At 58.2% G+C, this 27,954-nt stretch overlaps 1 protein-coding gene and 1 non-coding gene across 2 annotated transcripts; both read right to left on the reverse strand.

Moving 5' to 3' along the window:
- Window positions 1-581: 581 nt before the first annotated feature.
- WNT10A (Wnt family member 10A) lies at window positions 582-18,268 on the reverse strand. The gene is made up of 4 exons (XM_054636541.2): window positions 17,350-18,268; window positions 14,366-14,628; window positions 6,063-6,439; window positions 582-1,373 (listed from the first exon to the last, which is right to left on the reverse strand). The coding sequence occupies exons 1-4, from the start codon at window positions 17,406-17,408 to the stop codon at window positions 906-908; spliced, it is 1,167 nt and encodes a 388-aa protein (XP_054492516.1). The 5' UTR covers window positions 17,409-18,268; the 3' UTR covers window positions 582-905.
- On the reverse strand, window positions 3,745-3,817 carry TRNAV-GAC (transfer RNA valine (anticodon GAC)). Its single transcript has one exon. It is a non-coding gene; the product is annotated as a tRNA-Val (tRNA).
- Window positions 18,269-27,954: the final 9,686 nt, after the last annotated feature.

Raw genomic sequence — 27,954 nt, forward strand, 5'->3', positions numbered from 1 at the left:
TGCAGCCACCTTGCAAGTGTCTGGGATGCCTGCGATGGGTCCCCACCTCCTGCCAGTCTGCAAACAGCTGACAGGACAGTTATTTTGGGATGGCAGGAGAGAACCTGAGAGAAAGTCTCAAAACACAAGTAGGTCAGCAGCACTGAGGGTCCCCCTCCATCCTTCTGTCACCCTAGAGGAATGGAGAACCCTTGGCAGCAGGAAGAGCAGGGTGCTGCATCCTGAAATACCCTATGCTGTCTCCAATCCACTTTTATTCACAATCAGAAAATAACTTACCATATAATAACACAGACACACACAGCACAGCCCCGGGCCCCCGCCCCTCCGGCCACGAAGCCCAAGCCAGCCCAGAGGTGAGAGCTGAGCCCCAGCCCGGGGAGCCGTGCCCCTTCTCCATCCCACGGGGTGCTCCAACCCCATCCTGCTCCGAGCACAACCTCGCATGTGGTTGGAGGAACTTGTGCACAGTGCTAGTGTGTGTCCCCCCCACTTCCCTCCCACCCTGGGCTCCCCATGCCCTGCTGTCCACGACCCCATCCTGCTCCATACCGCTGGGTGCCAGCGGGCAGTCCCCCACCCCCAGGCCCACCCTCCGCCCCCCCCGAGTGGTGCTGGTGTCGGCGGTCTGTACAGCATGGCCGTGGGCTCCCCGGGGCCGGGAGCCTTGGTGCTCTCATGTGGGGTTGGGGGGCAGCGGGCAGCCCTGCCCTGCCCTTCCCAGGTGACGACAAAGTGCTGATTTTGGAGGGTGCTGAGCATGTCCTCTCCTGCTGCCTCGGAGCGGAGGGAAGCGGGTATCGCGGCTGCACCTCCCCCCCGGCGCCAATCCCCGTCTCCCTCCCCTGCCGCAGGCAGACGTGCTTGTCCCTGGCACCCTGGGGTGGGCACCCAGCCCTGCCTGGCTACTTGCAGACGCTGACCCACTCGGTGATGCGGCACTCCTCGCAGGCCACGAAGCAGCACCAGTGGAACTTGCAGTTGCAGCGCTCGCTGCGCGTCTGCCGCAGGATGTTGTGCCCGCGGCCGCAGCACAGGCTCTCGCAGTTGTCCATGCCCGGGCTGGTCTTGTTGCACAGGCGCCCTTGAGTGCCCAAGGAGTCCAGCGCCGGCTCTCGCTCGCAGAAGTCGGGTGACTTCTCAAAGTAAACCAGCTCGCTGATGCCAGCCCGGCGGCGGTGCCGAGCGTGGCCCGGCTCCAGCTGCCCGGCATTCCGGTTGTGGGGCCGGATGAGGGTGGCCCCGTAGAAGCGGTCCTTGAGCAGGGACCCCACCAGGCGAAACTCAGGCGTCACCTGCCAGCATGTCTTCAGCTGGCAGCTCCCTGAGGTACCGTGGCATTTGCACTTTCTCCTCATGTTGTCCATCACCACCTGGGTGGGGAAGGAAGGACAGAGGAGTGAGCATGAAGGAGACGCATTTTGGGGACTGGAGAAGCCACAATGGAGCTCTGTGTGGGTTGGCACCATGGGAACATCAAGGGCTGGCATGAGTAGCCATCAAAGCTCTGGAACTGCAAAGCCAGCAAGGCTGCGCCCTGTTGCTGTGCCCAGTGCAACTCATGTCCCACACCCTGTCCCTTCCCATCCTGGTAATACCAACTGGCTTTTATGTTTCATCAAGGGATTGGCACCTAAAGGAGAGGGTGAGCTCTTTGAGCACAGGGAGGAGAAGGAGCCTGGATCTCACCTCCCACTGCTGCTTGGTTCCAGCAGCATCAACCTGATCCTGGACCCCAGTTAAAAGCCAGCATGGAGCATTGGCTGCATGGTGTAGCCATACTGGGACCTCTCCAGTGCAAGGGTCTCCCACGCACCTCACCAGGCAGTAGCACTGTGAGTGGGGCAGGTGGGAGTGATGATACTTCCCCTTCCTTTCCCCACCCCAAGGCCTTCATCTCATAAAGCCCCAGTTCTGGAAGTCCTAGGAGCAGCTCTGCTTTTAGCTCTTGCCTGCTCTCCTTCAGCCAACCTGGCCACAGTTCCGAATTCCAAGCAGGGATCACATCCCTGACTTACAGTTTGTAGAGGCTGCAGTGCAGCCAGTGCTACCCATTTACCCCCTTCAAGGGCCAGGGTGCATGGGCTGGGCTCTGGCTGTGGTTTGGGCCAGCCTGAAAGCACAGCTCGTGCAGAGGTCAGAGGTCAGTGTGGGGTTCCTTGGACTCCCTTGGCAAGGCTGCATGCTGGGATCCCCTACATCCCCCATCCCTGTAAGGGATACTGCTGTGGCCAAGCCGAGAGAAACAGCTCATGCCCATCAATCCTGAGGGGCACAACATGGCCACACATCCCCACACAGCCTGGAAAGAGACAGTTTATAATGTCTTCTGCTCTGTCCCAACAGGAATTCCCTGCTGGGTTGTGTGCCCCCATATCCATGTGTGCCCCCATATCCATGTGCTCACACAGGCTTCACCGAGTTCCCTTCCCATGCGGACACCCAAACCTCACCAGGAGTTCAGATGGGGCTTGCAGGCTATCACAGGCTGATCCCCATACCCAGGGCCCTGCTCCAGGGCTTGTGGGGGATTCCAGAAGACACCTGTCACTGTGAAAGGTGCTGTCCTACAATGCCAGTCCTGCCCATCTACCTGGCTTCATGCCTGCCACATGTTGTCTATTCCTGCCCCCTGCCTGGGAGGGACACATGTGACAGGAGAGCCTTGTTTAGGTAGGGGTGGGTAGTTTTTATTTCTTGTTTTCTTGTTTTTGAGTAAATCTCCAAGTTGCTAAGCAGTTATGGTAATGAAACACGCCTGGAGCTTGGGGCACATGGCGGAGAGGTCTGGGCTGGGCTGCAGTTTGGCTTTCATCCTGCTGAGAGTCCTGCTCCTGCTGGGAAGAGCCTCCACCTCACAGGTAATGAGCTACCTGGCCTCTCCACCATGTCCTGGGTGTGACACCAGCTGCTCGCCACTGTTCTTGTCACTATCCCTGGGAACAGTCTAGCACTGTCACCCTTTCCCACATTCCCACCCTGCTGGCTTGGCTGGACCAGGAAAAATCTGCATTCAGGGCTGTGGCTGGCAGGCTCACCATGAGGATGGAGGGGACAGTGGTGTGACAGCTGGACAGGAGTTCATTTGGGCCTACAGCTGGTCACAGCAGGGGCTGAAGAAGGTGTCAAGTGTGGCCATCTCCATCACCCAAGCCATCACTGCTGAACATCCTGAGTCTCAGCACCACAACACTCGTCCACCCCTGACCAGGCAGCACAGAGGGGACAGGACCCTGGCAGAGCTGGGAGATGCAAAGAAGGGCCCATCTGAGTCCTGGCCCCATGCTTTTGTCATTGAATTTTCTCCATGCACCCTTACCCGTCCTCTCCCTGTCTCATAGACACCCAAGTTCGACACATGCCCAGACTCGCTGGTGCTTTCTTTCACACATTCCCAGCTCCTCCCAGGCACGCTCATAAGAACTTTATCGTAGGTCTTTGTTGTGAGGGTAATGGGTAGTTCCTGGCTTCCTTTCATCCTCTCTTGCTCTCTGATCTGGTGAGTTAGGAGGACCTGCAAAGCCTCTCTCACACTCCTGCTGCTCCTTGCTGGGGAGCTTGCTGCCTGCCAGGGATGCAGAACACCCATCTCAGTCTTGAGTTGGACCAAGCAATGATTATCCCAGGGCTTCCTATTCCTCAGGAGCAAGGTCACCACTGCCACTATCAGAGGATGCTGTACATCCCTTGAGCTGCAATCCCCTGCCCAGCCTCATAGCTGGGTGTAAAAAGGAAAAATCAGTGTGTTTCTGCCTGGTTTCGAACCAGGGACCTTCCGCGTGTCAGGCGAACGTGATAACCACTACACTACAGAAACCACCTCTGATACCACCTGGGTGCCACCATCCATGGAATTGTCATCTCCCTCCAGCATTGTGGGGTCTGAGCCAGGAGACAGGCTCACCCACAGGCACAGCACCCTCAGAATACACAGGAACCACAGAGAGGATGCTCAGAATCAATGAGATGCTGGAGAGCTCTGGGTGCTGCAGCTGCTTGGTGCATGGAGAGGATGGTGCATGGCAGAGCATGGCACAAGGCATGCACATCCACGTCACTGCTCTGCTAAAGAGGTTCAGCCTCAGGACTTGGAGGGGAGGACCACAGAGCTGCTGCAACCAGCACAGCCATTCCTTTCCTGGGAAATCCCAGGAGATTGTTCCTTATAACAGCAGAAAAATTGCTCCTAGTAGTAACTGGGGCTTGGATGGGTGTGGGACCCACAGCATTGACATAAGAGCAAGTGGGGAGTTGGAGAACCCATTCCGAGTGGGAACCCATCCCCAGGACCAGCCCTGGCAATAAGCACAGCACCAACAGGCACAGACCAGGCACAGCATCATCTTCTTGTTCCAATGCCCGGCACCCACAGCACCACACATGGGCTCACACCCTCATCTCAACAAGGTCCCTGAGCTGCCTGTCCAGGCATTGCTTCCCCATCCGCACAGGTACCATTCCCCTTTATTCCTTTAGTCTTCTTCTGCCTCTTCTTCTAGCTCCCAGGCTTCTTTCATCAGTCCACATCTTGTCTCTGAAGCCACCAAGAGCTGACATTGCCAGTCTCGTGTCTGTCTGTCCTCAGGGACAAGCAGACCCCAGGCATTCTCACTGTTACTGGATCCCACGGGAAATGTTTCGTGACATCCTGCCAGAGAAAATATTCCTCTCTCACCTTCCCTTCCTTCTGCAGGCTGTGAGATTTCCCTTGGGAAATAGGGAACACAGACCACAGGTTTCTGAGCACTGCCAAGAGCCCCAGAGATCCAGGGCATGGAGAGATGTAGGGGAATCAGGATGAGCCCTGCAGTGAGAACTGGAATGGGGGTCTTGCCCAGATTGGGCCAGAGCAGTCTGCAGAGGATTCAGCTGCCTAACACTGAGTGAGCTTTCACCACACACGAGCAAACAAAGCCAAACAAATCAAAAGTTTTGGTATTCCCCAGGCATTTACACCTTGGCCAAACTGGGGTGGCTTCTCCAGGGTGGTAAAGCTCAGCTCCCGCATCAGGGTAAGCCACATATTAAGGCCCTGCTCTGCAGCATCCTCACCTCACAGCCAACTTGAAACATGCTCAAAGCAAGAGGCACATCCAAATGTCTGAGCCATCCCAAGGAAACATTCCCTGTGGAATTCTGACTTTAATTATTTATTCCTGCAGCCTCTACACATCCCTTGGCACTGCCCTGGCAGCATGTGGCTGGGGTCTGGGGGACATGTGTCCTGTTGGATTCAAAGGATGTGATCTCTCAGGCACCTGCTGCGAGCAAAAGCAGGCAGGGAAATTCAGCTATCCTCCCAGTCCCTCCTGCCTTCATGCTTCTTGTCTCCAGTGTCAGGCTGCTTTTAAACCTCAGCTTCCAGACAGAGTGAGCTACTAATTAGTACCTTTAACGAGACCTGACATCATAAGAATGGAGGGGAGGCTGTCCTGCTTGCCTGAGCAGGCTCCAGCACACTGCTCAAGATGGGGGACAAGGCTGTGGGCTGTCACCTCTGCTCCCAAGGGCATGCTGTGTTTCCCACCTGGCATAGGAGCCCACTGCCTAACTCAATCTCATTCACATCTGCCTCCTCGGGGCACTGGCTCCCTTTCTGTAGGCAAAGACACATCTAGGTGCTGCAGAATCTGTGCTGTGTCCCCACGATGCCAGTGACTTCCTCCTCCCTGTCTTTGGCTTACCCCCACTGCAGCTGCCCAACACCAGTTCACTCTGTCCCTGAGAGTCAGTAGCCAGAATCATTGCTGTGCCACTCCAGTAGCATCGCTGCAGCACAGACAGGTGACAGTGGCCTGGGACAGCATCCCTTGAGCAGCAATGCTCAGAGGTATTGCTCCCGGCAGGTGTTTGGCCAGCATATCCTTGCAGCCCTGTCCTGTAAGGGCATCACTGCCTTTGTTCTGGGCAAGACTGGGGAGAGAGGGTGCCTTGGGGACAATCCCAGACCCACAAATGGTTCCACAGCAGCCAGCATGAGTCCCTCAGGGCCTTCCCACACATGTCCTGGTGACCCTGTTCCCCCATCACCTCCCCACAGCCGTGACCAGCGCCCCGCTCACCTGCCGGCCCACGCGGTTGTTGTGCAGCCGCATCCGGGAGTGGATATCCCTGTAGGTTTCCCGGGAATCGAGGAAATCCTTGGAGAACTTCTCTCCATAGTCCACATCAGGGCTGCAGCCTCCCCATTCCCAGGAGTCCTGGAGGCCAGGGGTCTCAGCGGGCATGTGCTCCATGTGCACGCCGTGCACCATGCCCTTGCCGCGGTTCATGGCTTCCAGCTGCAGGCGGTGCAGCTTGCGCCGGAAAGCCTCCTCATCGCCCCGGCGCTTCTGGTCACAGCCACAGGCCTGCAGCTTCCCCAGGGCACAGGCGTTGGACACGGCATGCACCACACCAGCAGCTGCTATGGCGTAGGCAAAGGCGCTCTCCCGAAAGCCTGCAAGGAAGGACACACTGGGGTCAGGCTGGGCGCTGTGACCCCCGAGCGGGGCTGGGTGAGTTCATTGTCACACTGGAGTATAAGGATTGGGAGGTTCAGCTTGTGTCTTGCTTTTTCCTGATGCACCAGCTCCCACACAGGCCAGGAGTGAATGGCCACTCTCTGCTCTCCAGCCCCATCCCCATAAGGACACACTGCTGCCCTGAGGGCCAGCCCTGCCCTAGCTGGGACCCCAGCTTCCACCACCACCCTGCTCTCACATCACTCCAGGAGATGCCACCACAGCACTGCTCAGGCATCAGCATCATGGCTCTGATGGGAAAGGCAATCCCTCCTCCCCTCTCCACTCAGAGTTTCCTACTATACTAAATATAACACTGGCCAAGAGATATTTCTGCTGAAGCATGGACCACTTCTGCTTACTCACAGGGTGCAGATTAGGCAGTAAAAAGAGCAGGCTGCACTGCCTTGTCCAGCTCCATTCATCTGCCCATATCCCTTCCCACCCTGAACCCTGCCAGGTCCCACAAGAAGCTCTAAATGTGATACCAGGCAGGAAAAAAATGAGCATCCCTCGTCAGTTAGAGCATGCCGTGACCACACCATGCACTGCCAGAGCCAGCAGCTGGTTGTCGTTAAACCCTAGGGAGTGAGGACATCCACAAGTGTCATTAGCTGGGGACAGGGCAGATGGGGACAGGGACAGGTCTCACAGAAGGGGCTTCATCAGGCTCCATGTGGCTGTGAGCAGGGGATACCTGAGAATCTCTTGGCTTCACTGAAGCCAGGTGAGGACCCTCTCCTCCCTGGGAGTTTCTATTCTATTTGAAATGCAAAGTAATATTTTTGTTTGTGGTTCCCAGGTCAGGCGGGAAGCCTGCAGTGCCCTTTGCTTTGGTGCACAGTGACTGGCCCCAGCATGAGGCAAGGATGCAGGGAGTGCCAGATTTTGTGCCGTGGCGTCACATGTGAATAAATAAATAGCTGGAGTTCCCAGCCTCTCTCCCTCTGTTGGACATGAGCAGTTTGGCTTTGACACAGCGGAACAGACAACAGATTTTGGGGTGTTTTCTTTACCAAATCCACGCCATCAAACGGGGGTCTGGGGTGAGCACCCCAAAGCCCTGCCTGTGCCCCAGAGCCATGATCAGGGAGAGTGCAAGCGCTGCTGCTGGCTGTGCTGGGCAGTGCTCCCCATCACGCATGTCTCCTCCGCGGTTACTGCCGCCCGCTGAGCAAACGCTATGATCTTATTAAAGGAAAATGAAATGCAGCCCGGAAACCTGCATTTAAAGTCGTGCTGCTCTTTTGTGTGTTAATTTGACACTGGTGTGTTTAAAAAATTAACGAGGCACTGCTTAAAAGCCAGCAGGAGCCTCTCCCAGCTTCCCCTCGGTGTGGGACAAGCTTGCTCTCAGCCTGCCTCTTTCCATGCACAAGTTGAACAACATTTTTCAGCGGGCAGGTAATGGGGCCGCTGGTGCGTACACTGTGCCGTGCAGCCTCCCCAGGGAGAGTGCTGGCAGGCAGTGCCTGCAACACACCCACAGCGCTGCTGGAGCATGAAGGCCCACATCTGGGCAACTTCAGTCCCCAGGTGAGCAAGGGAGGATAGAGAACCAGCACAGAAAGGTCTCCTGGATTCCCAAATCTTCCCTATGTCATTTCTCTGATCCCACCATCTGGGCCAACTTCAGCCCTTCATATGTCAAACCTGGGCACAGCCCAATTTGTCACTGCCACCCTGCTGAGCATCCCCAGCTCTTCACACAGCCAGCGCCTGGAGACAGGGGCAGCAAACCCTTCACCCAGGACAACACCCTCCTCTCAGCCCTGCCTCTTTCTCACACATTTCTCCAGTCTAAAAAATAATTTCTGGTGTGGCATCTCCTTAAAATCTCATCTGAGCCCAGACACAAGCTCTACCCCACCCAGTCCGTCTAGCAAGCCCGTGTCCTTACAGGTAAAGAGGTCAGGTTGATTGGGCGCCCTCCATGGTTGGGAAACCCGTGAGTTAAAGCCCCAGTCCTCCTTCTTCCTCTAGTGCTCTCCCAGTACATGTGAGCTGATGGATGATGTATGGGTCCATGTCTCTGGAGCTGCCATTCCCCAGGCTGTGGGCAGGGGACAGATTGGTTCCCAAGACATGGCATCACAGCATTCAGGAAGTCTTGTTCCCATCCCATCATGGTCCTTTCCCTGCTCAGTATCACTCTGGCTGGCCCCACCATTCTTCCCTGCCGTCTCCCCTTCTTCCCTCACCTGCTCTCATGGGGAGCTGTGAGCAAAGGGGAGGAGGGGTCAGGGCAGCACTGGGATCACAGCAGCCATGCCAGTACAGTTTTGCTAGGAGGTTCAGTTTACATTCCTTGCTCTACCCCAGCCACACCAGAGACAGAGGATTGAAGCAAAGCAACGAGCAACACGGCTGTAACAGCCACCTGCCTCTTGGGCTCAGCAAGGCTGGAAGCTTCCAGGAACCACAGCCGAGAGTGGCGTGTGGTGGCCAGCCCTGAGCCCTTTGGAGGGAGGCTTTCCAGCTACCCCAGCCCTTAAGACCTCAGCAGTGATTTTTGAGTCACCATGTCCCTCCAGAGACCACAGAAGAGGTGTAGCTGTGGGAGGTACAAGAAGTACTGCATCCTGCAGGGAAGAGGGAAAGGAGGGCACAATCCTGACACCACCACCGGCATCCAGCCTGCTGTGTACTTAAAGACCATGCTGGGCGAGGAGGACAGGTCTGAAATCTTTTCCCCAGGTCAAATCCCAAAGCAGCTTTCTTAGGGGGGAAAGTTTCCCCTGTCAAGCAGTGCCTAAGAGATGGAGGGTCATTTAGCAAGACCCCAAGTCCCAGCAGCACTGGCTCTGCCATGGACACTGCAGTTCCTCCATTTTCAGGCAGATGTGCGATGAAGGCTACAGGGCTGGCTCAGGCACAGCTCTGGCCCCTACAGTCTGTAGACCAGGGACAGCTGGAGGCATGGCCTTCCTCCCACAGCTCACCATCACATCCAGGCAGCAGCTCTCTCCCAGCACTCATCACTGCAATGCCTGGCTGGCACTGAGGGTGCAGCAGGACAGCCTCACACAGGCCCACCCTAGGGTACCCCAGGATGCTCAGCTGCCCCCTTCATGGCAGTACCCCTCAGGAGTGGGGTGTAGCTGCCAGGAGCTGTGGGCACGTTGCCCCAGCCCTGATATAAGGCAGAGGAGAACTTCTCCCGCCACCTCCTGCGAGGCCTGCCGAGACGGCCAGTCCCGACATGCTGCCTCTCCCCCAGCCCCGCTCCCTCCCCTCCCCTCTCCCTAATTAAACTGCAGGTGAACCTGCCAGGGTCTGGCCCAGCACTAGGCACTAAATGCCTCCCTGCAGATCCCAACTTGCCTCCCTGCACCTCCTTGAGCATGCCAGGGACAGCCCGCAGCCCTCGCTGCTGTCCGCCCACGGCAGCGTGAGGGAGCAGCCCTTGCTGCTGTGCAGGCTGCAGGGAGCCCAGCTCGGCCCCACATCGCCAGCAATCCTGCCTGGCCCCAGGGTCTCCCTTCCACCACCAGTGGGGAGAAGGTCCAGGGAATGGGGGAACCCACAGGGATGAAGCCAAGCCTCCACAGTACCCGCATGTGCTGCAGGGCCAGGTGGGCAAAGCCCTTGGTTTGCCTGGGGGTGCACAAAACCCTGCCAGCAGCCCAGCTGCAGGTGCGCCAGGCCAGGCGCTGCGGTCTGCGGGCTCCGCAGCTTGGCTGGGGCTCTGCAGAGCTGGGTGCCGGGGTCCTGAGCTTGGCAGCAACTCCCTGGATAGCTGAAACAGCACCTGCCTCCCTCAGCACGCAGCAAAGCTTCCCCAAGCTCCGTTTCACAGCTGGCTGGGCCCCAGCACCTGGTGTTTCCAGCCTTGCAGGGAGTTCCCCACTCCCTGCTGGAAGAAATCAAGATCTGGCCATGGCCACGCAGAACCTTTGTCACCAGTGAGCCCTTCTCAGGTGGGCACAGGGCCTTGGAAGCATCACCCATCTCTCCAAAGGCTGCAGGAACCAAGAAATACTGCACTCCAGGGTCATGTCCCCTCCAACCATGAGCCTTTGAAGGCCTTCAAAGACATCCAGCCCCTCCATGGGAGGAGGGGCTAAAAAAATTAGCCCCTCTAATTTTTTTCAGAGCTCCATGTAGACGGGGTTGGGGTTGGGATGAGCAAAGGGGGATAGTCAGTCCCATAGCACACCTCAGACAGCCCCTGCCCAGCAGCCAGACAGTTCCAGCCCTGATGGCATTGTACCCACCCATGGGTGCACACATACTGGACAAGGACCAAGACTCAGTGACCCACCACCATCTGCAGCTTGGTTTTTGTCAGGCACCAGGCACGGGTCAGCCCAGCCAAGCCACACAGTGCCTGGCAGCCCACAGATGCTGTGGTGGGACAATATACCAGGACAACAGGCCTGCTGTTGTCCTGGTATATGTCCCACCACAGTGGGAGGCACAGTCATGCTGCTCACCCTTGGAGCAGGAACATGGGATCTATTTCCACTGCTGGTGTAGATGAAGCCGCCTGCCTCGACCTCACTGCTCCTTCCCCCTACCTCTTCTGAGGCCAGAAGAGAATGTCTCTGTCAGCCAGGTGAGCACATGGAGGGAGAGGGAGGTACAGCAGAGAATGATGGGACCAGGGACAGCACTGGAGAGTCCTGGCAGAAGTGACAGTGCCAGAGAATGGGCAGGAAGGTGGTGAGCACAGGCAGCCGGCTGGGGAGCCAGGGAAGACTGACAGAGGATTTGCAATGGCACTGTTGAGCCTGGCTTAACAAGGAGGGGACATGGGCCAAGGAGGATGGGGGGTGCAGATGGCACTAGAAACTTTTTTGGGATCATATTCCCATAAAACTCAACAAAGGTTACAAAGGACATCTCATACCCCAAGGATACAGCATCAAAAGACAGACCTGAAAAACCCATAGACCATGGTGGTGTCTCAAAAGACCCCAGTGGCTCTGAAAGAGCAGGGATGGTAAACTCCTGGGCACCCTCCTTGCCCTCCACTAACGTGCTGTTGTGTCTCACAGCCACTGTTTCCCATGCCCCAGGGATGGCAGCATCTCCCAGGTCTGTGCTCTGCCCAGGATGCTGGCAGCATCCCTCTCTCCTGCTGTGCTGCTCTGAAGCCACCCCAGACTCCCAGCCCTGTCCGATTTGAAGCCTCTCCTTCCTGTCTCCCCAGAGCTTGCACTCAAACTTCTGGGCTCGGCTCAGCAGGATGAGGAGATGGGCACTCATCTGCCATTGTCCTCTGTTCCCAGGGGATGAGGTCCCTGGCAGCACTGAGTGCCTGGACACTGGGCACTGAGGAATGGGCACCATGGGACAGCTGGAGCAGTGTAGCATCCTGTCTGGCTCATGCCCACACTGGAGAAGACGTGAGAGATGCAGGAGGACAGGACAGAGTTGGGGAGCGAAGCCACGCGGGGAGAGCGGGAGGGAGAAGCCAGCTACAAATAATTTAAAGTGAGATTCACGCACGGCTGAGCTGATGGCAGAAGAAGTGGGAAAAGGAATGAAAGATTAAAGGGGTCTGTCACTTCGGGTTACAAACAATGATCCTACAAGCACGTTGTGTTCCAGGCACGGCAAGGATGGGGCAGGGCGCAGAGCAGAGCCCTGCTCCCTGGAGGTCAGGTGCATTAAAGTCTGCACCAAGGAGCCTGCACCCCTCACTTCTACCACTCGCCTCTCCTCCAGCACTGGGCTCCTGAGATGCATCCCCTCTCTGATGGCTGTGCCTGTAACAGATGGAAGGCAAGGCTCAAAGCTCCAGCACTGCTACTGAGGGACATGAGTGGGTTCAAACTGGGCCAGGGCTCCGGTATCAAGGCTTGCTCCATGCCAGAATGGCTCCAAGCAACTACATGAGATAGCTTGGGTGCTTGGGGCTCATCCTGCAACCTCTGCTGCCAAAACAGGAGCGCCATGAGATGCCTGCCTGCTCTGATGCTCCAGCCCTACCTCCATCCTGCCCTGCTGCTGGATGTTGTGCCTCCATTCCAGAGAATGGGATCCCACCAATGCTGAGAGCCTGGGCTGAGCCATATCCAACAGATCAAGACAGGGGCAGGACTCCAGGGTCTGTGGGAGCCCCCACATCCATCGGTCACAGCCCTGACAGCAGGAAGGGCTGCAGGAGCATCTGAGACACAAGTGAGGTGCAAGGCACTGGGGCCAGCAGCAGACAAGGTGAGCTGAGGGAGGGATGCAGGTCACTGCTCTCTGCTGCTGGTGCTTCTCTCCCAGCCTGGTGGTACCCGGAGCAAGGCAGCTTGTCTGGGTGTGTGAGCAACTCGAGCCAGCAAGCCAGTGTCTCCTGCCGCCCGAGGAGACTAGAAGTGAACCACATTCCTTGGAGGACCTGGAAATACCTCGATGCTTATCAGGGCTGACAGTCCCCACCCTTCCTGCCAGGCCCTAACCTGGGCACTGCTCACAGAGGGAAGAGATGCTGCCCTTCTCCAGGCACTGAGGTCCTGAGAGGTACCAGAGCTGCTCCATGGCAGGACCACAGCCCTGATGCCCACATGCTCCAAGGTAGCATCCAGTGAAGCTGTGCAGGCTGCCCTGGACATCTTTGGATACCAAAACACTTCTGTGATCCCCTCTCCAGCTTTCTCCCCACTTGCTACAGCTGCCTGTGGGCTCCTGCCACCACATCCCCTCAATGCCATGGAGGCCTCAAGCTGCCAACCTCTCCTCATTGAGACTCTCCTCATAGTCCCAGGGAAAGAAGATGAAGGATGTGGAAGAATGTTTGAAGAGTGGATGGTTGCAACTCTCTGCTGGGCATCAGGCTGAGACGCTCACAAAGCAGGCATGTGAGCAGTTTCTTGGGTAGTTTTCACCTTTCTTGGGAGCTGGAGGAGTGGTCTGTGTACTGGGCACCTGGCCTGCCCTCAGCACCCTGACTGCTGGCCACTGGCACCACATTGTCCTTCCTGACCATGGCCTTCCTGTGGCAATGGGCACTTAATGTGCTGAGGCACAGGTTTCAAGAAAGGGTACTCAGGTGAAAAGATACATTCAAGTCCTCTAGAAGATCCCCATCAGGTCACAACTCTAATCTGCACCATGCAGGCCAGCCCCTCTGCACCCCAGAGTCTGCTCCTGAGGGGGAGAGTATCAGCCAGGGAGGCTCTGATACAGACAGAGCCAGACACGACTGCGAGGGAGATGAGATCCTGGCACCAGGATCCTTGGCAGAACATGGAGAGCTAGGAGAGCTCTCTCAGCCGCACAGCTCGGGGCTCTGTGGGCAGCTGAGCTGCCAGGACAGCCTGTATCCCTGTCCCCTCTGCCATCATGCTTTAGGGTCCCACAGAACAGTGACCCCTTAGCCCTCTGCACTGGGCAGAACACCAGGGTGACAGGTTCACAGAGCTACGTTCCACTAGCTAGGGGCATTTCAGCTCATCACAACACACTAAAACACCATCCCTAGAGCAGGACTGAGCCAAGATGTTCAACTGTAACCACCAAACCAAATCCCAGAGCGTGGCATCCACCTTCAGACCCATCAGCTATGCTGCACACCCATGGCACTGCTCCAAACACCAGCCTACACCACACTGGGAGAAGATGCCAGAAAGCAGGAGGGCCTGGAAAGAGCCTTAGGAGCAGCTGGAGTTGGTCAGGGAGGAGCAGCTCAGGACAAGGGCCAGTGCAGGTACAAAGGTGCATGGAGCAGCTTTGCCATAGTGCAGTGCTCCTTTGCCTGGCAGACCATAACATCTGTCTGCCTTCATCCATGGGGATGCTGAAGAGCTCAGCTCATCATCCCCTGGGCCAGGGAAGAGCTGTGCAGGGGCCCAGGGGGAGCCCATGAGGGCTCCAGAGAGCAGGTGCTGGATAGTGGGACAGCAAGGGAACCATCCAACCCTTACCTCTGCTGAAGATGATGCTCTCATATGGAATCTTGTTCTTGGTCTCAAGGCTGGAGCAATTCCAGCGCTGGTCCCGGAACTGGTGCTGGCACTCATGGATGGCAATCTGGATGCCCTGGATGGCGGAGGCGGTGACGTCGGGGTGGCGCACACACACCTCCAGCTGCCGCCGTGTCAGCCCCGGCAGGGTCAGGCACACCGTGTTGGCATTCAGCACTGGCTCTGAGGGCAGCTTCAGGCCCAGGATCTCATTGGAGCACGAGCTGGGAGGGAAAGGACACCCTTGAGCTCAGAGCAAGCAATGTGTCAATCACTTGGTTTTCCATTTGGGGAAGGGGAAAAGTCTGTGGGGAACACATACAGGGAAGGGAGAGGCTCCTCAATCCACATGGTGCCCTTTGCCTATATGGAAGGCTGGAAAAACTCAGCTCAGCTTATCCAGGCAGAGAAAACCAGCAGCACTGGGGCTGCAATTGTCTCCAACAACATAAGTACAGTACAGGCACCCTGGCAGCCTTTGCCAGCAGCAGTTAAATCTGGCCATCCTGCCCCTGGAGCCCAGCATCTCCCAGGCTTGCTCTCTCTGCGTGCTCCACCAGGGATCTCCCACACTGGCCATGCACTGCAGACTCTCAGCACACAGCGCCCCAGCTCACCTTCCACAAAAAGCGTGGACTTCCCCCCAGGAGAATTGACAGACCCTGGAGCAGGAGGACCATTCCAGCCAGTGTTGCTGGCTGATCCCCTCCCTGCATCTCCTGTATCCTCCCAGCACTGCTTACAAGGGTCCTTACAACGGAGGTAAAGGGAATGATCAGCGTTTTCTTTTCAGCTCAGCTGTGAAATATGGAGCCAAGCACTGTGCCAACTATCCTCAAGCTCCCAGCAGCAATCCCAAGTCCACTGTCACATCCTAGCCCCACTGAACCAGATACCTGTGGCCATGGAAGCAGAGAGAGCAGCACATGGATGGTGCAAGAAGAGGCACATGGTCCATGGCAGGGGTACAGGTACTTACACAAATAGAGATGTGACCTGGGGAAATGGGGAAGTGTGGAGTGTGTGGGGATGGGATGTGGGATGTGGGATGTGGGGAGACAAAGCATGTCCAGAAAGAGGTGCCTGGAGCTAATACAGAGGTACACATGACAGACAAATCTGGAGAAGGAGACAGTAGGAAGAGTTTGCCCAGCTCCAGGGAATGGCATGAAGGACTCTGGGATAAACAGTGCCCAAGTGGAAGACCCAAAAAGCAAGCAGCAGACAGTGGGACACCCAGCAGCATCCAGCATCTTGCAGCATGGAGCTCCACTAGGAGCTCAGCACCACCCCACTGCTTGTTCAGGAGAGCTTGGTCCCTGCTGGGAGCTCTCCCCAGGAAAGTCTCTCTCTGCTCCCTGGGACAGGCAAGAGCTGGGTCCCTGGGAGAAGCAAGGAGCTCAAAGCCCTTTGAACTTTGATTACAGAAACAAGACTTGGAGGAGGATGCTGGAGGAAGGACTGCAGCTGCCAGGTCTTGGAGAGAAGGGTTACTCCCCCTCTGTTCCCTCAAACCCTGCAAGCCTGGTGCAGGTACATGGACAGAAGCAGCTGTCAGGGGATGAGGTCCCCAGCTCAGTGCTCACCCAGCTCTGGAGGGAGGGTTCAGCCCCAGCGTCTCTGCTGAATTACAGCTTGGTCAGGGCAGAGGGAGAGCTGTCAGGATCAGGCTCATTCTCCAGCTTCCCAAGGGTGTTTATACCCATCCCACCACTTTCATGGGTAGTATATGAATATGCCCCAGTACAAATCTACCTCGACTCCAACAGGGAGAGTCGAGGTGGAGCAGAGAAGAGAGACAAAGGGAGTGCATCCCTCCAAAACCCCTACACAGGAGGGGAAATCTTCCCAGCTTCCTGCACTCATTCCCACTGTCAAGCAAGCCCTGGCTGACAAAAGATGCAGAGCAGGACACAACCACCACCATCTCCAACCCCAGGAGCTCCTGCCCCGAACACCACAACGACTTCATTCCCTTCGTGTCCTGAGCCTGACACAGCGCCTGCCATCTTTTCCCAGGGCATCCCGGGATGGGGGCGATGCTACGGTCTTTCTCCCGATTGCACTGCAGGGAAACTGAGGCAGGGGCTCCGGAGAGCAGAGGGAAGGTCCTTGTGCCTCTCGCTCCACCCAGGGCTCAGGAGGGCCAGGGACCGGCAAGAAGCTGTCACTGTCACACTTCTTAGGAGGATACAGCACTCCCCCCAGCTCTCTTCCCCCTTTAAATCTGGATTTAAACTTGATTTCACGGTGACAGGCCCCCAGGTCACAGGCTGCAGCGGCTGCTGCTTTAATTAATACAAGTCCCAACGTTAACAAATTATATTTAAAGGGGCTGGAGGGAGGGGGAAGGGCGGGGGACCCCCCCCGACTCGTACCAGCACCAGGATTAACCCCCGGCTGCCTGCAGCGCACAAGTTTGGGAGCGAGCTGAGGGAAGGCGTAGACGGACAGGGACGGTGAATTTGGGGGTTCGCTTTCTGGAAAGCAGGTGGCCCCCTCTTACCCCTCTAGCATTTAGGACAGGCGGAGCCAGGGAGAGGACGCAGGGGGATCCAGCAGGCACCGACCCCCACGACAGTGACATCCCAGCCGGCATTCCCCCGTCCTCCGCGGGCGAGCGGGGAAACTGAGGCAGTCGGGGCGGGCGCTGGAGCGTCTCTGGCCGGGGAGGAAGGGGGACAGCCTCCTGGAGCGGGAGAAGCTGCGCATCCCACCGGCGTTCCGTCGGGACGAGGGAAGGCGGAGGGGGGCAGCAGCCCTGACAGCCCCTTGAACGGGGGCCCGCAAGCGTGCGGGGCCGGGCTGGGGCGGCGGGACCCCCCCGGAGCCCCCTGGGCAGACCGCCCCCGGTGCGGGGCTGGGCGCGGCGGCTTCCCGGCGCCCTCCCCGTGGGGCCGGGGCTCTCAGCGGCGGGGCTGGGGTTGGAGGGGTGCAGCTCCTACCTGGGTACCCAGAGGCTGAGCAGCAGCGAGCAGAGTCCGTGGGCCAGGGCCGGGCGCATCTTCGCTGGGGCAGCGGCTGTGCGGGCTGCGGGCGGGCGGGCGCCTTTGGGGCAGGGGCGGCGGGGCTCGGCGCTGCTCTCTGCCCGCTTTGTTTGTTGTGGGTTGTTTGCTTGTTTGTGTTTTCCCCTCTCCTCCCTCTCACTGGCTCCCTGCGCGCCGGGGCTCGGCTCGCCGGGGCGGCTCTGCCATCCTCCCGGGATGCGCCCCCCGCCTCCCGCCGCCCCGGCGCCCTCCGAGCCCGGCGAGGGCTGCGCGCCCCCCGCCCTGCCCGCCGCCGCCCCGCCGCGCACAGCCCCCCGGCTCAGCCCCCCATGGCGGGACGTGCCGGGGGGCCGGGGGGGCCCTCGGCCCGCGGGGTGCGCTCCCCCGCCGCTCCCCAGGGCGCCCCGGGGCTCCGGGGCCGCGGCGGGCGTGGGCAGGGCTCGCCGGGCGAGCGGCTCCGCGGCTCCCGCGGGGCCCGCAGGCACATGGGGAGCCGCGGCCCCCCCGCCGCCCCCCGCCGCCGGTGTCGCCGGGCCTCCGGCGGAGCGAGCAGGGTCGCGGCCGGAGCGCCCCGGGAGCGCTGGGCGCGGAGCGGCGGCGGCAGCGGCTCTGCCTGGGATCGCGCTGCGCCGAGCATTACTCAGCGCCCGGAGCCCGAGTCCCGACACGTCCAGACAGGAGCCCGCGGGGGAAGGACGGGGCAGAGGGTGGCAGCGGGGCGGGGAGCCGGCGTGTCGCACGCAGCCTACCGGAGAGGGAGCGGGCGGCGGGGGGGGGCGAGCGGGCACGGGCGGCGGGAGAGTGGGCGCGGGGCCGGGGGGGAAAGCGGCGTGGGGTGGGCACAGCGTGGGTGAGTGGGCACGGTGTGTGAGGTAAGCGTGCGGAGCGCGGAGAAGTGTGTGTGGTGGGAATGCTCAGCGCGGAGGAGTGTGCGGAGGGTGCGGGGTAAGTGCTCGTGGTGTGGGGTGAGCGTGTGCGGCGTGGATCGGAGCGCGGGGAGAGCTGAGTGTACCCGTCCCGTGGGCTACTGTGCACGGTGTGCGGGACTGTGCGTGGGGTGGCAGGTGAGCGTGCATGCTGTGGCACCTTACTCGTGGGGACTTGGGGGACTGAACGCTGCTGGGAGGAGTGTGCTCAGAGCATGGGGGAAAGGTGCTGTGGGCGTGGGGTTTGGTGGTGTGCACATGGAAGCAGAGTGTGCACGGAGTACGGGTGAATGTGCACGGGGTGAGCATACGCGAGGTGTGGAGTGAATGTGCTCAGCGTGAGAGTGCACCAAGTGTGGGTGAGGGCACAGGGTGTGGGGTGATCGTGCACGGCTTGGTTGAGTGTGTGTGGGGCAAGGGGGTGTGTGCACAGCATGCATGAGCACCTTGTACACGGTGAGAAAGCAGTGTACAGGTGAGTGTGCATGGCAGGGGCGAGGCTGCAGGGGGTGTGATGTGTGTGCAGTGTGGGGTGAGGAGTGCATCAGGCATGGGGTGTGAGCGGGCACTGGGCATAGCATAAGGGTGCATGGCATGGGGGAGTGCGCATGGAGTACAGGGAAAGTGTGAGTGGTGAGCGTGAGCATGTGTGGAGTGTTGAGGACTATTCTCAGTCCCAGTGCCTGTGTGCCCTGGGTGTGGGGTGGGAATGTGCACGGGGTGTAAAGCGAGTGTGTGCAGTGTGGTCAAGTGTGGACAGCGTGGATTGAATGTGACTGAGGCATAGAGTGAATAGGCAGGGTATGAGGGCATGGGTAAGTGTTAATGGGGATGGAGAGAGTGCAGGGTGTGGGGTGTGTGGGGAGTGACTGTACCAGCAGACAGGAAATACACGGGGCATGGAGTGAGTGAACATTGGGAGAGGGCTGTGCATAGCATGAAGGAGGAGTGGGGGCAAGTGTCCCTGTGGCTTGGGGTGTGCAGGAGGTTCACAGAGATATCAGGGTGTGCACAGGGGGACTGGGGGTGCTGGCACAAGCTGTGGTTGTGCAGGAAGGCATTCCTGATGGTGTGGGGCATGTGGGTGCCTGTCAGTGTGCACAGGCGTGTGAGCGTGAATGGCACATGCTGGGGTGTGACTCTGTGTGTGGGGGCATGGAGAATGGCCATGCACATGCCATGTGCCAGCCCCCTTTTGGGCTCCCCCAACCCAGTGCCAGGAGAGCAGTGCTGCAGGGCCAGTGCCTGTGGAGAAGTTGTGGGTGTGGTTCTGCCTTCCCTCAACAGGGCCACCAAGCTCTCCCAGCCTCAATCCACAAGCTCTCCCAGGTTGGACATCCAATTTTTGCCCACCTCCTTGGAAGCATCAGTTTAGTTCTTGGGCACCCCTTACCTTCGTGGAGTCCCAGTGGGCAGGGTATCTTTCACCTGGGAATTGTGCTGTAGCCTTGCAGGCTATCCCTGTGTCTCTCTGCTGGGTCCTTGGGGACAGGAGGGTGCCCTAGAAAAGCCCAGGCTCACTGGGCTCACAGCAAGTGTGATCTGCCCCAATACAGCCTGTCCCCAGTCATGGAGCTACTTGGTATCCCCTTAGTTTGGGTGCCCATTCTGGGGCCAGGGCCCTCAGCTTGGGTGCTGGGGATGGGGGTGGCAGGCAGTACCCTTGCAGGCCCCCACTATCCCCAGCCACCACAGCCCACCCCAGGCTGGTGTTTGGGCCATAAAGAGCTGCCTGGCAGGTGCCAAACCTCTCTCCACCAGGCAGGCACTTGGTATCTCCCCATCAGCACAGCAGCACCGACAGGGGCCACCTTCTCTGCTCGTGTGATGGTTCCTGTTTGCACCAGAGAGGAAAATGCACTTCTGTTGGGACATGACTTGCAATCTGGGGGTGAGCCCTGAGACTATGCTGGTTCCCCTGGGTGCAGCGGTGTGGCATCACCCTTGAGGTTTCTTCAGCAGTCCTGAGGTTGCTGGCTGTTCTCCTGTCCCCAGCTCTGCTCCTGAGTGGGCTTAGCCTGTGTGCAGGTACGGACACTGGTACAGAGCCAGCATCTGCCCTCCAACATCCTTGCCCACACAGTTTAGCAAGAGGTGAGGGTGCAGAACCTTCTATCCCTCAGGCAAGGGTCTGAGAATACAGAGAAGTTCCTGGCACAGCATCACCCAGCACTCATCACTTCCTCCGTAGCTGCTGCCCTCCTGGATCCCCAGCACCCAGCCAGTGATGTGCAGTGTCCCACAGGAGTTTGGGAATGGTGTCAGGACACCCTTTAACCACCTGCACACCAAAGGAGGCAGAGCTGCAGACTGGTGATGAGAGGTGTGGTGTCAGGGTTGGGCAGAACACACCAGCAGATTTGTGGACATGACACACAATGGTCCCTAACATAGAAGCCATTGCTCCTACCCTCTGTACTTCCTCTCACATAAGATCTGGCTCCTGTCTTGAGTTCCCCTTTACATCCTGGAACAGAGTGAGCCCCCACTTAGCAGGCAGAGATAGGGCAGAGGAACAGCCTCCAGTTTCAGGCAGCTTCCTGGCTCAGGTGTCCTCAGCAGGTCCTAAGCATCCCTTTCTTTCTCAGGCCACCCCAGGGATTACATTCAGGCGTGTGCTGTCCTGGACCCACCAGAGATCCCCTGGTGAAAGCGGGACACCTTCCCACCGGAAACTCCTTCCCTGTGGAAAGGGACCCTTCCTTCCAGGCTTCAGGAGCACAGATGTTTGTATGTTTGTTAGGATCCTGTGCACAAAATAAATGCCAAGGCAAATCAGAGAAGCACTTTCATCCTTTCACAATCACTTCCAAGAGCGGGTGTCTCACTCGCTCGCTCCTGCTGACCTGGGGAGGAGAGCAGCTGCTGTGTCCCGGTGCTCACAGCGGGGGCAGGCAGGGGGGACCTGTTTCCTCATGTCCCACCAACGTCCTGGGGCTCAAGAGGAGCCAGGTGAGCCTTTTGCTCCACCCTTTCCTCTGCATCACACAGGCAAAGCCCTCAAGCACAAGACTAAGCACCTGTTGTGGCCCGGGGAACTGGGGGACTAAGGACAGGACCTGGCCCTGCTGAGCAGGGATGGCTGTAGGCAGGGATGTGAGGCTGATGGAGGGTGCTTTGGTCCTGATGAGACCATCAAAGCTCAGGGCAAAAAGCTGAGATTTCTGAGAGCACTGCATCTGTTCTTGTCACTACTATAGACCCCCAGCTGGGAACACAGCATCAGTGGGTCATGGGACCTGTCACCTCCAAGCTTCTGTCCCATCTCCAGCACTGTTCAGCAGCCCCACACTCTGCAGAGACCAGGAAGGGATGTGGGATGCTGTCAGAGCCGGAATGAAGGTGGTTGCTCCCCAGAGCCAGCATACAAAAGGTGATGGGGAAGTACCTGGTGCAGTGCACTTTGGAATACCCCTTGGAGCTCCCCTGCCCAGGCCAGAGCACTCAGACAGGTCCCTTCTTTCAGCAGGTTACATGATGCCCCAGGATGTGCTTTGTGCAGGGGACTGGGGAAGCATCCATACCTCTTCCTCTCCATCCTCCCTTCCTTCCACCCTTCTGTCTCTCCATCCCTCTTGCCATCCCTCCATCTCTTACACTGCACAACCTCCTGCCCAGCCCTCAGGCTGCCTGCACTTTGCCTGCTTTGTTTCCCTTCCCTGTGCAGGAGCAGGTCCTGCCAGCACCCCACACCCCTGGGAGAATGGAGCTGGCTCTCCTGTTGTCATCTCCATCTGAAATCCTTTCCAGCACCTCAGCACTCAGCCCATAACTTGCTGGCTCTGTTCCCCCCTTTCCTCCTGGCATGTGCCCTCCTCCAGCCCCTTCTGCCTTGTGATAAGTTACTTCCTAGGCCTGTGAACCATGAGGTTCTGCATGTGCAAGGATGACCCACTAGAAATCCATGGCAGGAAAATGCAGGGGTTGAGACCTCTGTGCATATCACACTGCTCCTACTTGTTCTTATAGACTGGCTGTGGGCCCACAGATGTGACAAGAAAGCATTACAGGGAGAGAACAGCCTGCTCTGGACAAGCACAATCCTGACCATGCTGCAGCCTTGGAGGGTCTGATGGCCTCTGGGACCACCAGGGCCAGCCAGTCTGTGTGTGCAGGTGTGGCAAGATGAGGCAGCTCTGATGACACAGAGTGGGGCTGAAGGTGTGCAGGGGGAAGCTCTGGGGAATCTTAAAGTGAGGGTAAGCTTGGACAAGGAGAAGGAGGAGGAAGGGGAGGCCTGCTGGGAGCCCATGCAGCCATCCACTTACCCAGCTTTTGACATCCTGAAGCACAGCGCTCCTCATGGGACCGGAGCAACAGCTACGTGAGTCAGGGCTGGGTGTGGGGTCGGGGTGACCCTGCCTTTTGTGGCAGCATTAGTCACCATGCCAAACTTCCCCAGCCCAGCAGCCCTGGAGCCCCCAGCATCACTGCCTTGTGGCTGGCTCATACCCCACACAGCCTGCCCGAGTGTGCTTGCTGTGACTCAGGACCAAGCACGGCCACTGGTCTGGCCCGGCCAGTCCTGCCAGCTGCCTGGGGCACTGGGGCAGGGCCAGCACCAGCACTCAGCCACGCTGCCTCAGTCAGGCTGGAAAGGCAGGGCCTGGCTGCCTCTGGCCATCCCTGGAGCATCCTTGCAGTGAGGCAGATCTTGCCTCTTCATCTTCCTCCCAGCAGCTGGCAGAGGGTGCCTCGATCCCAGCAGGGTGCAAGGAAGGGGCTGAAGCCTGCTGTGGACACCATCCCATGGGGCTGGAGCAAGCCCCGTGCATGCTGCCTCCCACACACCACAGGGACTGGCTGTGCAGGGACACCCCATGGCAGAGCTGGCATGACCACCATGAGGGATCCCAACCCTTGCATTGCCTTTGGCAGGGAGAGCATGTCCCCAAAAGAGCCAGGCCGCTGGCTGAGGCAGCAGGGAGGTGGCTGGGTAGGACTGCCCAAGCACATCTGTGCAGGGCTGCTCCAGGTGCCTCCTGTGGGGAGGGGGGCACAGCCACAAGGACAGCTGGGAGGTGCTGGTCCCCATGTGGAGTGATCAGGGCATGAAGCCATCTCTGCAATCCCTTTTCCTGCAGCTCTGCCTTGCAGGGGTATGCATAGTCAGATCCCCCTCCCTAGAGACGGAGGATGGCTGCTGCCTTTGTTACAGCATAAGTAATGAGGCCATGGAGTGGAAGATGCTTGGGTAAGGTGAGATGTTGGCCATCAGAAACAGGACCCAGGAGTGAGGGAGCTTCTGCTCTGCCCTTCTTCTGGGGTGGGGGATCGAAGGGGTGCCCTGGTGTCAGGCAGCTCCCTGACAGCCTCCAGAGCCCACTGCCCTCACAAACACTGCTTAGCGTGTGCCAGGCCAGCACAGCCAGTCCCACGATGCTGGGGTTGTGTGGACAGAGCAGGGCACAGACACCAGTGTTGGAGAGGGTCCAAGAGGAAGGACACAGACCCCTCATGTTCATGGGCAGTGTCTCCAAAGAGCATGTCTGGGGTCCTTGTGCAGCCCATCTCCTGTCCCTCGAGAGATCACACCCCTCCCTGCACTCTGCTTTAGGTCCCAAAATATTCCCTTGCTTGAGTGCTGGGAGATGCTGCAGCAGAGCTGGCCTGGACAGCCCCCAGTACCCATGTGCCCCACTCCAGAGGCAGCCACTGCACACACCAGAGTCCCAGAAACGGGGCAGAGCCAGGAGGAGCTGGGCTGGCTCAGCAGAACCCCCATGATGGGCAGGGATGAGCCAGGCCCTCCTGGGCAACTTGGGGTTGATGTGTCCTCCTCATGGCTGCCCGGGTGACATCTGTCACTGGAAATGGAGTGAGGGCAGAGCAGGACAGTTACAGGCAGCTCCCTGGAGGGAGCAGCAGAGCCTGGAGAAGGAGAGTCAGAGGCCTCCTGGGAGAGCAAGGCTGGGCAGGCAGGAGCCCTGGCCAGAACCCAGCTCTGCTGCTGGCCAGGCAGCCCCTGCTCAGCCACGAGCAGTGAGCAGGCAGCACAACCACAGGAAAGGGGTTTGACACAGTTGTTGGGTGCCACTGTCCAAGCCTGACCACTCAGCTTGGCTGAGCTGGTATCCAGGTATCTTGGCCTCCCCCTCTTAGGACCTATTTGCATTACTGCAAACTTTCCTAAAGTACTTCTTTTTTGGGAGCAAAAATATTCTATTTTTGGTCTCAGTCCAGAGAGATTTTCCTTTTCAAATTTGATTGAATTAATCTGTCCAGCTGTCTTTAACTTGAGAAATTGAAGGAAAAACTGCATTCTTCCCATTTGGAAAGAAAATGTGAAAACAAAACAAAACAAAACAAAAACCAAAGTCATTAACATTACAGGGGTCTGGGATTCTCTCTCTCTCTCTCTCTCTCTTTTTTTTTTATCCAATTATTATAAACTTCCTCTTTTTCCCTTGGGAAGATCTTTCAAGTTTTTCAATGTAAACTGTCCAGTAGCAGGGATCTGGGCTACACACGCACATCTACAACTCCACCCCCGGGCTCTCCAGCTCCTTATTGCACCCATACAGCCACCCTTGTGCACTCCTGGCTTTCACCAGCCCCCCCAGAACAGAGTCCTGCTTGACCACTGCCCACAGGAGCACGGGGATGGGAATCAGGGGGTTGTACACACTCACACACACACACTCCTGTGCCCCTTGCCCCATGCACACCCATACATACACACCCCCCACAAATGTCCACCCCAAGCACAGCTACTTGCACAACCCAATGAACCTCCACGAGCCCCCACGACAGCCACATTCACAGAGCCACAGAATCATTTCAGTGGGAAAAGACCTCTCGGATCATCGAGTCCAACTGTCAACATCAAACTGCCATGTTCACCACTAAACCCTATACCTGCTCCCCTGTTCCCCGTGCATGTATCCATCCCATCCCACCCTACTCCCACTCCCACATTTCCTGTGCATCTCTCCAGCCCATCCCATCCCACTCCACTCCCACTCCCACGTTCCCCATGCATCCTTCCATCCCACCCCATCCCATTCCCACTCCCACTCCCACGTTCCCCATGCATCCTTCCATTCCACCCCATTCCCACTCCCACGTTCCCCGTGCATCTCTCCATCCCACCCCATCCCATCCCATCCCATCCCATCCCATCCCATCCCATCCCATCCCATCCCATCCCATCCCATCCCATCCCATCCCATCCCATGTTCCCCGTGCCGTGCCGCAGCGCCCCCTGGCGGCCGCCTGCTGCCCGCTCCGCCCCGCATCCCGGGTTGCCATGGCGACGGCGGGGATGCTGCGCCCCCAGGCCGGGAGGGCTTGAGGGGCTCCTCAGACGGGGTTTGAGGGGTTCAGCAGGCTCCTGGGGGCCTGGAGGGCTGCGGGACTTCTAGGAATCTGGGGGACTCCAGGGGCACTTCTGGGGATGTGGGAAGTAACTGCCCTGAGGGACTGCTGGGGTGTGTTAGGAATCTGGGGTGGGATTCTATTGGATGGGGAGCTCTTGGGGAGCTGTGGAGGTCTGGAGAATTCGGAGACTTCTAGGAGGCTCTGCTGTCTGTTCAGCCCTCTCCAGACCACTGGGACAGTCCAGACCTTGACAGGCTACTGGCAGCATTTGCCTGTGTCAGGGCTTCTCCTGGCTATCAAAGGAATGGATTTGGCTTTGCCAGACCAGGAGCAGCAGGGAGCTGTGGTAAGGAGCTGTCAGCCCCCACAAGAGCTGTCCCTTTTCCCCAGCTGGACAGAGAAAAAGACACACAGCCCAACTGGTTTGCACACCCATGAGAAGCTCACAGACACAGTGCAGAGGTAACTCGTGGATGTGCAGAGGAGTTGCACCACCACCAAAAATGTGGAGGGGAAGCACAGACTGTGTTCTTCCCCTCCACATTTTTGGCTTCTGTGCTCTCCATCCTTCAGGAGCTGTGATTTGGGGCAATGGCAGAGAGGACACAGGTCAGACACCTTACTCAAAAGTACTAAATGTCTTCCCAGGGGTTTATCCATTGCCACATCTCCAGAGCCATGTCCATGCAGCCCAGAGCATGAAAGCAGCCCATTGTGGGGGAGCTGAGACAGAATGCAGAGAAGAAACTTGCTGGAGGCTGGAGCCCAGACTCTGAACGTCTCATAGAGAATTTCAGAATCCCTCTATAGGTGGTCTCAGCTATGGTTCCAGAGGACAGCAGGGGTGACGTAAAGTTTCAGAGCACCTGCTGAACTGACTTCTCCTGACAGGCAGTCCAGGCCATAGGGTGTGCTCAAGTGCATCCAGTTCAGAGGCACCTGCAGAGCCTATGGAAGAGCTCCACACATCTTCCAGCACACAGCTCCTGCAAGTCTCCAGCTCCCTTCTGGAGGACCATTTTGCACCCACACACGTCCTCCGTGTCCCAGACACACCTGACAAAACATAATATGGCACACAAACATACTCCCACACAGGCACACGTGGGACAGTGTCACTGTCACACACACTAGCAATTTGCTGTGTATTCATAGAGATGCAGGAAAACACACAGGCCAACTTATTTACACACCCACGAGGGGCTCACACGCACAGTGATGGGTTATACAAGCTCACATGCACACATATGAACAAGCATAAACATGCTACCTGTGCATGCACACACACCAAGCTGCTTTCATGCACCAGCACCCACCCTACCCTGCTCACACCCACCCATGTATTCCTGTGGGTGGGCGTGGGGACAGGAGTTCCTGGGAGCCCTGTGTGCCTCCCTTCTCCCAGCCACTGTGGCCAAGTCAGAAGGGAATTTCCAGCTGCAAAGCTGCAGCTAACAGATTTAGAGACTTCCTCCCCAATGATTGCTGGGCTAAGTTAATGGTTCACCAGCACCCTGCTTCTCCTGCCCTTCCCTGCTGGCTGCCTGGGGTGGGGCAGGCGAGGAAGGCAAGCTGGGGGCATCCCCAGCACCCCATGCAGCCTCCCTTGCCTTGCAGTGTGCCCAGCACTGTGAGCTCTGCTTTTACCCTGCCTGGCAGTACCCAGCACATGGGGCATTGCTGATTCAGCCACCTCAGCTTAGAGCTTTCCTGAAGAGGGGCATACAGGAAAGCCCCCAGTGTCCAGCACTGCTGCAAGGTGGAGGGCAGGCACAGGAGTGTGGGCCTCTCTGCCCAGGCTCTCACCCTGCTGACGTCCCCCTGGGGGTCCTCAGCCCAGTGGGGCATTGCCAGCTGAGCAGGCACTGCACACACCCATTCCACTCTGCAGTTGCCTAAACCCCTGTGCTGGGTAACCCTGGAGAAACCAGTTCCTGTGGACTCCTTGCAGCATGGGAGGGACCCCCTCAGAGATTCCTGGAGCCCCTGGAACAGAGGCTTGGCAGCTTGCCTTGCTGGGCAGCCAGGCAGGCTGCTCCTCACCCTGTGTTTGTCCATGAGGGGCACAGGCTGATCAGGTTATAAAGACACACATGCCTGGCACCCTGCCACCCAGGTGGGGTTGCACGTGGCCCATGGCATGCCAAGTGAATGCCTTGCATGCCACCAAGCCAACAGTGTCAGCGCTGTCCAGGGCTTCTGTGTGCCAGGCTCTGCAGCGGAGACTGCAGTGACATGGCTGGAGTGAAAAGAATACAGGGTCTCCTCGAGAAAGTCAGAGCACAACAGCACAGTGTTAGGGCAGCTAGATGTACCT

Source organism: Agelaius phoeniceus, chromosome 7 (genome assembly GCF_051311805.1).
Source record: "Agelaius phoeniceus isolate bAgePho1 chromosome 7, bAgePho1.hap1, whole genome shotgun sequence".
Lineage (NCBI taxonomy): Eukaryota > Metazoa > Chordata > Aves > Passeriformes > Icteridae > Agelaius > Agelaius phoeniceus.

What these genes read in the sequence shown, in the direction of transcription:
- WNT10A (XM_054636541.2), bottom strand. Translation starts at nt 17,408, where the DNA reads ATGCGCCCGGCCCTGGCCCACGGACTCTGCTCGCTGCTGCTCAGCCTC. An exon ending in GAGCATCATCTTCAGCAGAG is followed by an intron (nt 6,440 to 14,365) that starts GTAAGGGTTGGA and finishes CCTTCCTTGCAG; the next exon opens with GCTTTCGGGAGAGCGCCTTT. An exon ending in ACAACCGCGTGGGCCGGCAG is followed by an intron (nt 1,374 to 6,062) that starts GTGAGCGGGGCG and finishes TTCCCCACCCAG; the next exon opens with GTGGTGATGGACAACATGAG.